The sequence below is a fragment of the Lytechinus variegatus genome, chromosome 8, assembly GCF_018143015.1.
Source record: "Lytechinus variegatus isolate NC3 chromosome 8, Lvar_3.0, whole genome shotgun sequence".
NCBI classification, from domain to species: domain Eukaryota; kingdom Metazoa; phylum Echinodermata; class Echinoidea; order Temnopleuroida; family Toxopneustidae; genus Lytechinus; species Lytechinus variegatus.
Window position 1 is genome coordinate 28838230 of NC_054747.1, and position 14622 is coordinate 28852851.

A 14622-nucleotide genomic window follows, 5' to 3' on the forward strand; every position below is an offset into this window, starting at 1 on the left:
ATGTCTCTGACCGTTCTTTCCTTGTTTTCACATCCCATTCCGTCACCAATTCTTAAACCTACCACAGCAGACCCATCACATCAATGCTTGACAGCTGAGACAAACGAATGCAATGTTTTCAATGAAATTGTAAAGAAACTCCACATGATGGAGCTGACTCTGTTTTCCTGACAATAATCTCGTCAACTCCGAAGATGAAAATAACAAACATTGAAAAAAGAGCAGAAAGGGAATGGCCCGCAGGCAAATACATACACATTTGTGATTGGTCGAGGTTTACACGTGACATAAATTGAATAGGGTAATTGAAGACGAAATGTCTTTTCAACAAAAGGTTAGGGTGCAAAACACACAAAGCCCGTGAATATGGTGAAGTCAAAACACAAAAATATGATATTGACGTTGGTTATGTGCTTTTCTGTTTGCATTTTATTTGAAAAGTATGTTGGCATATTTTCTTTTCATATTTTGTTTTTGCAAAGATTGCTGTATTTTCGTCTTTCAATTAAATCAATATCATAAAACACTGATGCATCACCAAATCACTAGTTTTCAGGTAGGCCTTTAAGTGAAGATTATACAGGCATACACTTCAAATAGAGTGATCGTCCTGGGATATCAGGAAATGTGAAATTCAATGAAACACCCACACTGACAAAATACTGGTGTTAATCTAACAACTACCTGGTATCGGTCCATACCAGAAAGGTGTTGAAACAACACCGGTTTGGCGTTAGCCTTAGGCTAACACAAATATGGCATTTAAGCAACATCAATTAGTGTTAAACCAATATCGGTTTGATTCTTAACCGGTGTTGTTTCAAAGCTTCTCTGGTGTGGACTTGTATAAATACCAGGCTGGTGTTAAATCAACACTCTTTTTGCAGTCGGACTCTTTTCGCAATCTATACAGCAGTAGGTGGAGAAATTAAGGGCTTATTTTGAGTTGGCCTCGCTTTGAATACTGATCTATAAGCACGGGTTTATATTAATAGGATCCTGTTTTCTGCATACATACACATAAACCATACAAATGCACAAGAAAATCACTTAGGAATTAAACCGTTTTCTTGTTGTATTCTTTTCGCTTGTATTGAAAAGTGAATCGATATCGAATGGACACGGACCTGCATTGTGCGAAGACTGTTGTTGCAAAGTGGGCAGTCTCGATCCAAAATGGCTTCGTTTAGACAACTCAAATCGTCTTATCCATTTTCTTAGTATTTACATTATCCGCGAGGGGTGGAGGGGCAGTCAGATGTACTGCTGTACACATGCTCGATCAAATTATTTCCAAACACCCCCGAAACGAGTTTTTTCTCTGTGTGCAAGTTTCTTTCGCGGGATTTACATATTTTGCCCCTCAAAGGACAAGTCCACCCCAACAAAAACTTGATTTGAATAAAAAGAGAAAAAATCAACAAGCATAACACTGAAATTTTCATCGAAATCGGATGTAAAATAAGAAAGTTATGGCATTTTAAAGTTTCGCTTCATTTCACAAAATAGTTATATGCACATCTCGGTCGGTATGCAAATAAGGAACTGATGACATCACTCACTATTTCTTTTGTATTTTATTATATGAAATATGAAATAGTTTTACTTTCTCGTCAATGTCATGTGAAATGAACATTCCTCGCTGAACACGTTGAATTCCATTCTTTTAACATTTTGTGTTTCAGGCAAGGAGGTCCTAATCGTCACATTCGTAAACATTGAAATATTGTATAATTCAAACAATAAAAAAAAAAAAGAAATAGTGAGTTACCTCATCGACTCTCTCATTTGGATGTAACTGGCTCGTTCATAAAACTATTTTGTTAAAAATAAGCGAAACTTTGAATATCATAACTTTCTTATTTTACTCCGATTTTGATGAAATTTTCGGCATTGTGCTTGTCTGATTTTTCTCTATTGATTCAAATAAACATTTTTCTGAGGTGGACTTGACCTTTAAACAAGTTGAGGTATGTGCTATGAACATTCCTCGCTGAACAGGTTCAATTCCATTCTTTTAACATTTTGTGTTTCAGGCAATGAGGTCCTAATCATTAAATTCGTAAAAATTGAAATATTGTATAATTCAAACAATAAAAAAAAATAGTGAGTGACCTCATCGACTCTCTCATTTGGATGTAACTGGCTCGTTCATAAAACTATTTTGTTAAAAATAAGCGAAACTTTGAATATCATAACTTTCTTATTTTACTCCGATTTTGATGAAATTTTCGGCATTGTGCTTGTCTGATTTTTCTCTATTGATTCAAATAAACATTTTTCTGAGGTGGACTTGACCTTTAAACAAGTTGAGGTATGTGCTATGAACATTCCTCGCTGAACAGGTTCAATTCCATTCTTTTAACATTTTGTGTTTCAGGCAATGAGGTCCTAATCATTAAATTCGTAAAAATTGAAATATTGTATAATTCAAACAATAAAAAAAAATAGTGAGTGACCTCATCGACTCTCTCATTTGGATGTACCTGGCTCGTTCATATAACTAATTTGTTAAAAATAAGCGAAACTTTGAATATCATTTTCTTATTCTACATCCGATTTTGATGAAATTTTTGGCATTGTGCTTGTCTGATTTTTCTCTTTTGATTCAAATCAACATTATCTGAGGTGGACTTGACCTTTAAACAAGTTGAGGTGTGTGTTAGTCTTTGTGTGAAGACTCACTTGTTGATCAAAGTTTCAATCAGGGTCTGTGCCTTAAGACAACTCTCTGTGGGCGAGGGCAGGGTACGAATGCGGGGTCGTATGGTCTAGTAAGCAAAGCATTGGCATCATGATAGTGATGTTGTGAGTTCGAATCCCCCGCTTGGCAGTTATTAAGCAAGTCCTTGAAAAGTGATATCCATGACAACAGAAGTTTTGCATATATTTCATTTAGCTGGTTGTGGCACAAAACACCTATTTTATGCGACCATTGCAGCTCTAATCTTATTTCGAATTCCATGATTATGATATCATTGTAAAGAGGAAGAATCATTCTTTCAGGTCAAGGTCATGTGTTCAAAAATGTATTTATCATATCGAATGTAGGTGAAGCATTTGATCGAAACCATGCTACAAAATAGTCATTTTCACCTGACAAAAGTTGTTTTTTTACACTTCATATTTGCTTGAGCCCAAAAGATTTGTGATATAGGTTTCAAATAAGATTTTGCTTAATCGGGTCAAGATCACTCTTTGCACACAGCAAAAACTGTGGTGCTAACCGGTGTACATAGAGGACCACACCACAGTTATTTTACACCGGTGTTAAATTGGTGGTGTTAGCTTTACACCTACAGATGCTATTACAACACCTATGGTTGTTGCATTTACACTATTTGGTGTTATGTTCAATCTTTAGTGTGTAATTTTAACACCAGGGTATGGTCCTCTATTTACACCAATTGGTGTCAGTTTTAACACCACAGTTTTTACAGTGCATTGGCCAAATACAATTAGCATCTTGAAAACTAGAATACCACAATCTGATTGGTCAAAAAGACCACACTCCCACCAAAATTCCAACGGTGCCCATCCTTAGTTTGGCCCCTCCAAGGTCACATCAAAATACACGAGCCTGTTGGTTTAAAACCTTCATAACTTTGGATTTCTGGCCAAACTTAAAAAAATCTAGTCTTGTACCTTGCTGTGATCTTGACTCAAATAAAAGACGCCACATACCAAGAGTGACATTGCGAGAAAGTAAAGAATTTCAGCTCTATGGTGATACATTGAGGTTTAATACGCAAAGATCTGCACAAACTGCAAGAGAATCCAGCCAGAAAATTCAGTTTTGAGGCACATTTTCAGGACTTAAATTCACTCATTTATCAAAATATTTGATACAAAATAAATGACCAATATGAAAGAGAAACGTTTACTCTAACCGATGGTATTTAATTTGTCTTGAGGTCAAAGTTAGTAAATTCTTAGAGAAAGAAAAGCTCATGATTTTCGAGATTTTGCAGGTAGAAGTATGCAGTCACGAGATGAATTCGATGACTCTAGCATATTTGCTCATTAGTACAGTATTGGCCATTATATCTACTTCCATTTTAAGAAATTAAGGCCCGAGAGTACCTTTTGTCGTCAGACTGTAATTAGGTCAGCCAGGGTCTACCTCTCGAATCATAATTCTTCGGACACCATTAACCAGCACAATTGAATAGAGTTTGCCTTTCAAAATCTCATGCAGGGACCACTTAATCAAACGTATGCTACTCAAGATGTCAAATGAAAATAACTGGAAAAGGTATTTAAGAAGATTAACACGAACTAATAGGAACAAGGGAGTTTATGGTTAGGGGAAAACATACCAATAAATCATTGATTGCATTATGCCTACATGGGTCAAATGAGGGTCGAAAGAAATGGAAGGATAAACCAATAATGTTTGCCTGTTATGATGTCCTTGCTTCAAGGCTGGTGTTTATTAAAAAATGCAATGTAGCTGTTTCTATTTATACTTTGTTTATAGTAGTAATTTTATTTTAAGCCGGTTCTGACATTTTTCTGGATATTTTTGAAATTTTCCGCTATCTGTCACATTCAGAAGCCATTGGTCCACCAGTGGACTACATTCATGGCAGCCAAACCGCCAGACCGATGGCATGCCTTTCAAGGTAACACAATAGATTTGATTGGTCTGGAGACTAAGGTCTATATTGGTCTGGAGCCCGTTTCGTTGGAGGTCTCTGGATCTGCTAGAAATATCTCTGTAGGTTATTAATAACTCCTTCCGCCATATGCCGTTACCGTGACAACGTAGATGCCATCATACATGTTTTGGGGGTCATAATATGATGTTACCATGGCAACACAATTTCTTACAAATGCAAAATATGAGAATTAGTTGAAAACTGAGTAAGTAATTAGAACCACATGATTCTTTTTTCTTAAAACAGAAATGTTTTACCAGGGCTACACAATTTCTGACACACATACAAAGCACATCTCCACCTCAAAAACAATGTGTGAGACAAATTTTATGAGAATTTGTTAAAAACCGATGAAGTAGTTTCAACCACAAGATCTTATAGTCTAATTTGTTGTTGTGACCATGGCAAAACGATTACCAACACATACAAAAATACGTCTTGCATATTCCAATCTCAAGACCAATGTGTGTGCCAAATTTCATGGGAATTTTGAAAACTGATGAAATACTTGGAACCGCAAGATTTTGTTAAAACCTAAAACACACATGTTTTTACCATGGCAACACGATTTCTGACAAACGCACACAAAGCGTGTCTCGCACATCTTTACCTCACAACCAAGGTGTGAGCCAAATTTCGTGAGAATTACACTGGCGTCAAGATGAACGTGGCTTGAGGGGCATGCCCTCTAAAATGATCAAGAAAAAAAAAAAATGGAAAATGAAGAAACAGGAAAGATGGTAAAATGACATTCTCTGAATATTATTTTCAAAATATATCACAAAATTAGACTTTCGTTTAAACAAAAAAAGTCAAAACCTTTTTGTCAATCGCTTAGCTCACTCGCAACTTTTTTTCTTCAAAGAATTGTTGCCCCATACGGCATGTCTGGCCCCTCGAGTAAAACGAAACCAGGTAAATCAAGTAGCAAAGGTCAAGCAAAGGTTATCTATCAAAAGAGCATGTGTCACACAAAGGGAATACTTAAGGAAATGGTTGGGGACTCGTGTCCCCCCTTCTGGACCGGCGCCTACTCCTAGTATGCCAACCCCTCACGTACCCTCACCCTTTATTCATCACCACACTGAGTGAACCATTTTCATTTATAAGAACCAACAATTACCGTCATTTTTCTAAAATGAATAATGGGAGTGATGAAAGGTTACGCGACCTATTACCCTTTTGTGACACTGTGATCTCCCTCCCTTTTTCATCTCTTTTATCCTCTCTCTTTCTTTCTCTTCATGATTTGACTTGAGAAACCATAATGGGGCGGTCGGCCATTCCTCCCTTTAGCTCCACCCCTGTACTAATGTAATCCTCTGGTTTAGTGTTAATGAACTCCAAGATTGTCTATTGAACTGTGCTTTCGAAAGCATAACTAATTATACTACGTGCCAAGCCGAAGAAACAGGTGCTAATGTTGTTCAAAACATGGCGGGTAACATTGCAGCCCGTTCCCATTACCAACACATTGATAACTACTTTGCATTTGGTTTAAACCAAGTGTTAGAACTGTTAAAACACTGGTGTTAAATTGAATTGAACTCGACCGGTGTTCAGAGAGGATCACCCGAGCATCACTGTGTAGGGTCCGCGAGGCCGATGGCCCACCAGTCCAAGTATTTTCCCACGTAATTTTATCTTTTATCAATATGTTTGCCTATAGCAATTAAAGACTTCAGGATGAGCTTTTTCTGTAATGGATTAATTTGAAATATACCCTAGACTATTTGAATAAGTGTCGGTGGTTAAGGGTATCTTAAATAAAACCGACGAAAAATCGTGAACCGGAACAGCAGTTTCATCCTGAGTTGACAAAGATTGGCAAATAATGTCGTTCGTCCAGAGTCCAGGACGAAACCGCTGTTTTGATTCGCCAACTTTCGACAAAGACCTCTTGGTTGCCCATTGTCATAAAAGGCATTTGACAATATATTTTCCATTCTTGAAATCATCGTGTTTCGGTCAGTCGCCAGCAAGGCCAAAACATCTCAACAAACAAGGAATGTTTTTCCTAACGTCTATTGTATCATGGTAAAATTTAGATACAGTGGGAACACATTCGAACCATCAAATGATGTTGGCATATCTTCATGCGCTCGTTCGCCCCAGGCGATTTTACACCCCATAGATATGATAGAGAGTATGAGACAATAATACCATTTGTTAAGTAGTGATGCTTGATAAATGCAACGATCATGATAGTTCTGAAGGCTGCCACATTCGATAACTGCCAAAAGATGAATTACTTTCGCGTCATTGACCGGCACAATCCACATGTGTGTCTATTTCTTGTGGCCGTTTCATGATGTTTCAAAGTCCAGTTCGATGACTACGCCATGGGAAGCCAATAAGTTTACCTTCATCGACTATTTGCCATTTCATGAACATTTGTCGGAGCGGAAAAAACCCGAACTATTTTCCCAATGACCACCGACTACTTTCAATAAATTTATTGGTGGTTTTGTACCCGACGACAAACAAATTTTCACCGATTAATAAAAATCTTCTGACCATTGGCGTACTGTGGGTCACGACACTGGGGGCATCAGCTAAAGTTTATTTGTCACTTAGTAGGCACGCGAAGCGCGCTCAATTGTCAGGTGTACTGACCTAATACAGGCATTTTAAGTACTGTGCCATTAAACGAATTATGTTTCTCACTAAAGAAACGATGCGAGTGCGAAGCGCGAGCTGAAATAAAAATTGACCCCAAACGGGGACATTTTAGGGACTAGTTCTTAGAACTTCATGAAAAGCGTACAAAACTCACCATATTTATCTCACGCTGATTTGTTACAATTATACCAAAAGACATGAAACATTTTGTGTAGTCATTGCAATAATGAATATAATACGTATCTCACTTATCAAAAATGCAAGCGCGAGCTGAGCATTCTGGAAATTCAGACCTGAAGAGGGGCATTCTAAGGACTGCTTGTAAGAATTCGCTAAGACCATACGTATTTCACCTACCAAATATTGCGAGCGTAAACCTGAAAATGTTTGATATTTAGACAAGAAAAAGAGACATCTGAAGGACTTTTTTAAAAAGGAATTCATGAACAGCAAGCATATCTCACCAATATAATAATGCGAGCGTAAGCACGAAATGGGAATGTTTTATATTCAGACCCTAAAATGGGGCAATCACTTTTAGTAGTGATGAAAAAGAAGCAAATATCACTGCATAAAACAATAATAACATTTGGTGCAATGGCGGACCCAGGGTGGGGGGGGGGCACAGTTGGTCCGTGCCCCTCCCCCCTTTAAGAAGCTAAATTAATATTTGTAACGTAGAAATGCCGTTAAAACAGAAATGTCCCCCCTTGAAAGTGAAGACCTTTTTTTCATTTTTTCCTCGGCAAAATCCCCCCCCCTGGAAAATCCTGGATCCGCTCCTGATATGATGTATAATAGACTTCAAAACGGGATGTTTAAGTAAAACAGGATTACATATCTCATCAAGTAGACCATGCGGGCACCAGGAATATTGAACACATAGACCCTAAGCAATATAAATTTATGGAAAAATTATTCTTATGTAATATCATATAACAAAATATAATATAAAATGATTTATTCTCCCCCACTTCGTTTCTCTTTCGTTCTCCCTCCTTTTCTCCCGTTTTTTTTGGGCAGCCGTAGTTACGCCAATGCTTCTGAGAATAGTCATAGCTTCTCATCTCAATAAATTCATATTATCTAGTAGGACTGTAAATAAAAATGAAGGCCAAATGTTCGTATGACTATTTCATAAAGCCGTTCGTAGGTTACGAGTGACTTTGGTGATCGTATCTTGTGGTAAATGTAAGGTGCACCAAAATTTCAGTGGTGTTGATTCAGTTACAAAGAAAGGATCACCAGTCGTTCGTAAAGTCACCTGAAAGTAGGCTACGAACAGATTCATGAAAAATCCACCTTCCTCCTTTAATTACATTTTATGATATCAAACATTCTATTTATACCTTATGTCGTTTATCTATTACGTGCGTTGCTCTTCAAATGTGTTTTTCCTCCTTGAACTTTTATATATTTTTTTATTTTGTTTGAAATGAGAGAGAGAAAAAGAAAGGGACACGAACATTGTTAACAACATAAAATATCCACAATTCAAATTATGTACTAGTACTGGAAGAATGATTTCTATCAGTTGTGTATACCGATGGCATTATTCACGGCCAAGACAAAAACAAAACACAACAAACAAAAAACAAAAAAAAAACCCGAGAAAAGGACCAAAAGGAATTAGAGAAGGGTGAAATATGTCAACATTTTTCACTAAATTTGATTTTTTTAATAACAAGTGGAATGCCTCTGGCCGTCTCACCTGCATCACGCGATTCAACATAGCAGCAGTGCTGACTTTGAAAACTAGTATAACTCGCACAAGATGTTCAGTGATACTTGGTTACTCTTATTTCCATGTTTTATGAACTAGACCAATACACTAATAGAGATAGGATGGTAATTCAACAAATACACCCAATGTGGCCAAAGTTCATTGACCTCACATGACCGTTGACCTTGATCATGTGACCTGAAACTTGCACATGATATTCAGTGATACTTGATTACTCTTATGTCCAAGTTTAAAAAGTCAGATAAAAAACTTGCAAAGTTATGATGGTAATTCAACAGATACCCCCATTATGGCCAAAGTTCATTGACCTTTGACCTTGGTCATGTGACCTAAAATGCGCACAGGATGCTCAGTGATACTTGATTACTCTTATGTCCAAGTTTTATGAACTAGACCAACATACTTTCAAAGTTATGATGGTAATGAAACAAATACCCCCAATTCGGCCAAAGTTCATTCACCCTAAATGACCTTTGACCTTGATCATGTGACCAGAAACTTGCACAGGATGTTCAGTGATACTTGATTACTAATATGTCCAAGTTTCATGAATCAGATCCAAATACTTTTAAAGTTGTGATTGTAATTCAACAGATACCCCCAAATCGGCCAAATTTCATTGACCCTAAATGACCCGTGACCTTGGTCATGTGACGTAAAACTCGTGCAGGATGTTTGGTGATACTTGATTAACCTTATGTACACGTTTAATGAACTAGCTCCAATATTTTCTAAGTTATGATTACATTTCAAAAACTTAACCTCAGGTTAAGATTTTGATGTTGATTCCCCCAACATGGTCTAAGTTCATTGACCCTAAATGACCTTAGACCTCAGTCATGTGACATGGAACTCTAATAGGATGTTTAGTAATACTTGATTAACCTTATGGCCAAGTTTCATGAACTAGGTCCATATACTTTCTAAGTTACGCGATGTCATTTCAAAAATTTAACCTTAGGTTTAGAATTGATGTTGACGCCGCAACCGCCACCGCCGCCGCCGTCGGAAAAGCGGCGCCTTTAGTCTCACTCTGCTATGCAGGCGAGACAAAAATGCCGAAATTTTTGCTCGCTCGCTTCACACCCTCGCAACTTTTCATAAATTTCATACGCTATATATGGCCCCTAATAACTTTTGACTCATTACGCCACTGATTTTTTGTCACCCCCCAAAAAAATCAAAGAAAGAAACAAACAAAACATATTGATATAGAGACATTTGATTAAGAAAACAAGTTTTTCAAGTTGCCATAGCTACAAATACGTAGGCATACGCTCGCTGAAATGTTCACGTAAGACATACCAACAACAGCAAACCGATAACATAAAAGCGCTTAAAGAGAATTAAGAACATCATTGAACCTATCAATAAGTATAATTAGATTTGGGTATGACAAAAGAATGTCAGGGGATTAATACGCCCGAAGGGAGAGTTCATTTATGCAAAGGTTCGTGTTTTGATAAACAACTAGAGTGTGAACTCAACATTAAATTGTTGGCAAATCCTTGCAAAGTCACAAAAAAGTTTAAAAGCCGCAATCTTTAGAATCTGAAAAATCTGAAAAAGGAATACTAATGTGAATTCGACCTCGCAATCTCATTCATCATGTTCTAATCGACTGAAATAGCTTGCCATCGACTTTTTCTGCTTACAAATAAAATAATAATCGTTTGATTCTCATTAGTTATATGTTGAAATTTTATTATTATGATAAGAATATCGCACCTGAATGCAACGTTATCTATATAATTTTTGTTTTGTTTGTAAATTGTGTGCTTTATTGACTCATCGGTCATTATGGTAATGTACATACATTTATACCTCTAGAATTGATCATTAGGTACGCCTCCCATCCTAGGTCGTGAAATATTTTGTTTTACCAACAACTTTTTTGCCCTAGCCCGAGCGCGAAAATATTTTTCCCACTGCAGTCTGTTCCGGACCCCAGTATGAATATTCATGACTTGCGTCTTCGGAATAAGAGTACGCATGCGCGTATTACATAGGTAATTGTGGTCGTTACGTTAGCATACACATTGCCAAGAATGAATCAGCACCCTCAAATTACGACGTAACCACAACTGATTTTGTTAACATCACGAGCATGCCTACTCTTATTCCGAAGACGAAAGTCATGAATATTGGGGTCCGGAATTGCGGTGTGAAAAATGATTTCGAAGCCCGCGCGCGGGATCTCCACCCACCCCTATGGTCGTGCGTACGCAGTAAAAACAGTGAAAACTATAATTTAGTTGAAAAAGGGGTTAGGTCCACTTTGGACCATTCCGAGAAAAAAATGGGTATAAGAGAAATCAACCTGTCTTCATATTTTTTAAGATATTCTTTTCCAAAAAAAATCTGTGTGGACCTAACCCCTTTTGAAAAAAAGGATTTTTCTTTGCCATCTTAGTTCACTTTTTAATAGGAATTTCAACTTTTATTTGGTATCATCTTATAGAGCTACTAAAAAAAAATCTATATATTAAGACATACAAGATGAAAAATGGACCTAACCCATTTTGCCATGTTTGCAAGTGAGCTCTTTATATAACGATTTAAAGGTTCAGGATATGAAACAATCCTGCACAATTTACTAAAGATTAAATATTAAAAAGCCATTTTTTGTTATTTTTTAACACTTGTTTAAACTGTTAAAAAGTACTGTAAAGTCCTTGTAATAACCAGAGTTTTTTTTATTATTTTTGAATGAACAGCATAGTCTAAAGTCCATTGAGACATCACCTATGAACTGTATGCCGATGTTTACTGTTTCCATTTCAAACAGCTGAACTAATACACTAGGCTGCGAAGCCAAATCAATCATTATCTGATTATGATGAATCATGATTTTAACATTGCATACTCTGATCTAGCACGAAATCATAATTATAACATACTAGAGTATTAAAACGACCCCCAATATACATGTAGACTAACAGCCTTTTACATCTGTTTGACTATATCATGTCTACTGCTAGTAGTGTAATGAACCAAAACTTTGGGGGCCAAGCATGGCATTTGAGACAAAATTTGTAAAAAAGAATTCGCAAGCTCGCAAAATATGTGTCCTTCTTAATACGAAGATCTAATTTTTGAAGGATTTTGACCTAACACTGAAAAATAAGATCATCCCACCGCCATTCTTGCAGTGATTTTTTGAAAATGTTATTATTTATATATATATCTCTGTTTTTTTTGTGGGGGGGGGGGTCATGGCTTCCAAGCCACCCCTCCCCTATCTGTGCGCCAGTAAGTACGGTTGAATTGCTCTAAAAAAATTGGGCCAATTATGTCGGGTATCACAATGTTTGGTCAAATTATCGCAAATTAACATAGTAGATGAAAAATTGACCAATTTGTGTAAAATAAAATGCTGGTTAACTGTTACTACCTTGTGTTGGATCTATTGTTCCATCGAATCTACTGAACCTATAGGGAATAGTTATTTGAATGTTAGTAGTATTTGAAGTGTGCATATGTGTGTATTTGAGTTTTGTCAGACGTGTATCAATCAGATATGATTATTTACGTCTGGGACCGACCTTTAACTTCATCATCAGAAAGACGTGACCAGGGCTCGAACCTCTGCATCTATTTGTAACCTCCCCACATAGCTTGGATTACAGGCGCACGCCACAACGCCCATTGAACTTTGAATATCAATGTTTCTCCTCTTCAGACCAACAGCATGGTAATTTTTCCGTATTTGCGTGTCACGTTGAGGAAATGTCCCAGGAACTCATCCAGTTTTCAAACCAATTTATGAGGGTCAAAGAATAATTAGGAAATGCAAAAACACTCATGCACAAGCCACGTGGACCGACAGATAAATGTCAACTCAGTTGAAGTTGTACTAATAATCAAAGTCCATCACGCTAATTGAATAAAGGTTGAATGTGATTTACAAAAGCTACAAACCAGGGTTGAACTGCAGTTTATACACAGAACTGATACTAGGACCAGGAAACCTGGTCACACCGCCCGAGCGTTGTTGGAGCGGTCGTGGAGCGTAGAGAAAAAAAAATCATCACCGCTCGCTACCGTTCACCATTTTCGATTTCGATTGTTTTTTGTTGTTTTCGATTTTTTCCCAATTTTTTTGAGCGAAATTCGACCCTCTCTTCATACCCCTCCACGACCGCTCCAACAACGCTCGGGCGGTGTGACCAGGCTTTTACGTTTATAATGGGTAGCAACTACTTTGTAAGTCATAAGTTTAATTCGCGACTGAGGAGTTACCATGATTACAAAGTTCCATCGCATTCGTATATTATTCATGAAACATATCAGAGTGGGTATGGGGGAAAACATTTTGAGAGGGCCAGACATGACGTATAAAGGCAACGCTTCTGAAAAGAAGCGAGGGAGCGAGCACAATGTTCCATTTTTACTGCAAAAATCTGGCATCATTATAGATGTATTTAGAAATTAAAGTCTTATCTTAACATTTCTTCTTTCTTTTTCTATTTTTTTCTTGGCCGTTAAACTTCTATCTCTCCCTCTCTTTTTTCGGAGGGGGGTGTCCATGGCCCAGAATTCTCCTCCTTGTGCGTAACTTTGTTAGAACATGTTTAAATTTAGATCTATACAGTAAATGACCGATTGTAACACAAATTTATGACTTTGAAAACTGCTTTATATTTACTATCACCTTACGTAATTGAGTAAAACACTATGAGAAGCTATCAACAAGCTATGAACAAAATGGAATGGACTCTTTTACCAGGCTGGCGGGGCCTGTCGGCCTATTTAATCACGTGAAGTGCTATGAAGCAATGAAATAAGCAGATTTTGTGTTTCATGCCAGATACAATACAAGCGAGATTGAGTGGAAGAACTCTTTATGGGTAATGACACGGAATTATATTCCGTGGTTGGTCACAATAGCGTTTAATCACGTGGTTCGCTTTTAACCAATCAAATGCAAAGATTTTTTTTCAAACCGGATACAAAGCAAGCTCAAACCGGATACAATGCGAGCTCGATTGGGTGAATGAACACTTACGACTGGATGTTAACATGTATCTTGCCGTCATCACTATGCCCGAGCTCGGTGAACCCGCGGAAGAGGGTTGCCCATTGGATGACGAAGGCTGCGAGGAGGAAGTTGATACCGATACTGCTGTAACCATACCGCTTCAGGAATGTCATCAGGAACCCGAAGCCAACGAACATCATCACGTGGACATCTTGAAAGTCTGTACAGGTATTAAAATGAGAAAGACAGATACAAAGGGCATGAGAAATTAGGGCAAGGTTTTATCAAATTTTGATGTAATTTCTAAAAGGGTAATATGAGCCTGACAGGAATTTTACTTATTTTTACCTATTTTTGCCTAAAGATGATCACAAAATATTGATGAAGATTTGAGGAATATCCATAAGAGGTTAAAGAAAGAATAACAACTTTGTCTCTTTTTATTTTATTCGCGACGTCATATGAGAGCAGCTTCTCCATATATCGTATACTAACAAAAATGAATTAAATGACATTAAAAAACGTCTTTATTGTGCCTTCAACATGTTCCATGTATCAACAGATCATTTTGCACCCACCCCTAAAAAGGTGCGAATTTTCGTCATCACAGACCA

At 37.3% G+C, this 14622-nt stretch overlaps 1 protein-coding gene across 2 annotated transcripts in view; it reads right to left on the bottom strand.

Annotated features, from left to right (window-relative positions):
* Positions 1 to 14622, bottom strand: part of LOC121420300 (ammonium transporter Rh type A-like) — a 62928-nt gene that overhangs the window by 22743 nt on the left and 25563 nt on the right. For both annotated transcript variants that reach the window (XM_041614873.1, XM_041614874.1), the window contains exon 2: positions 14036 to 14228. In XM_041614873.1, the coding sequence (XP_041470807.1) occupies positions 14036 to 14228 (193 nt within the window). The remainder of the gene's footprint in view (positions 1 to 14035; positions 14229 to 14622) is intronic.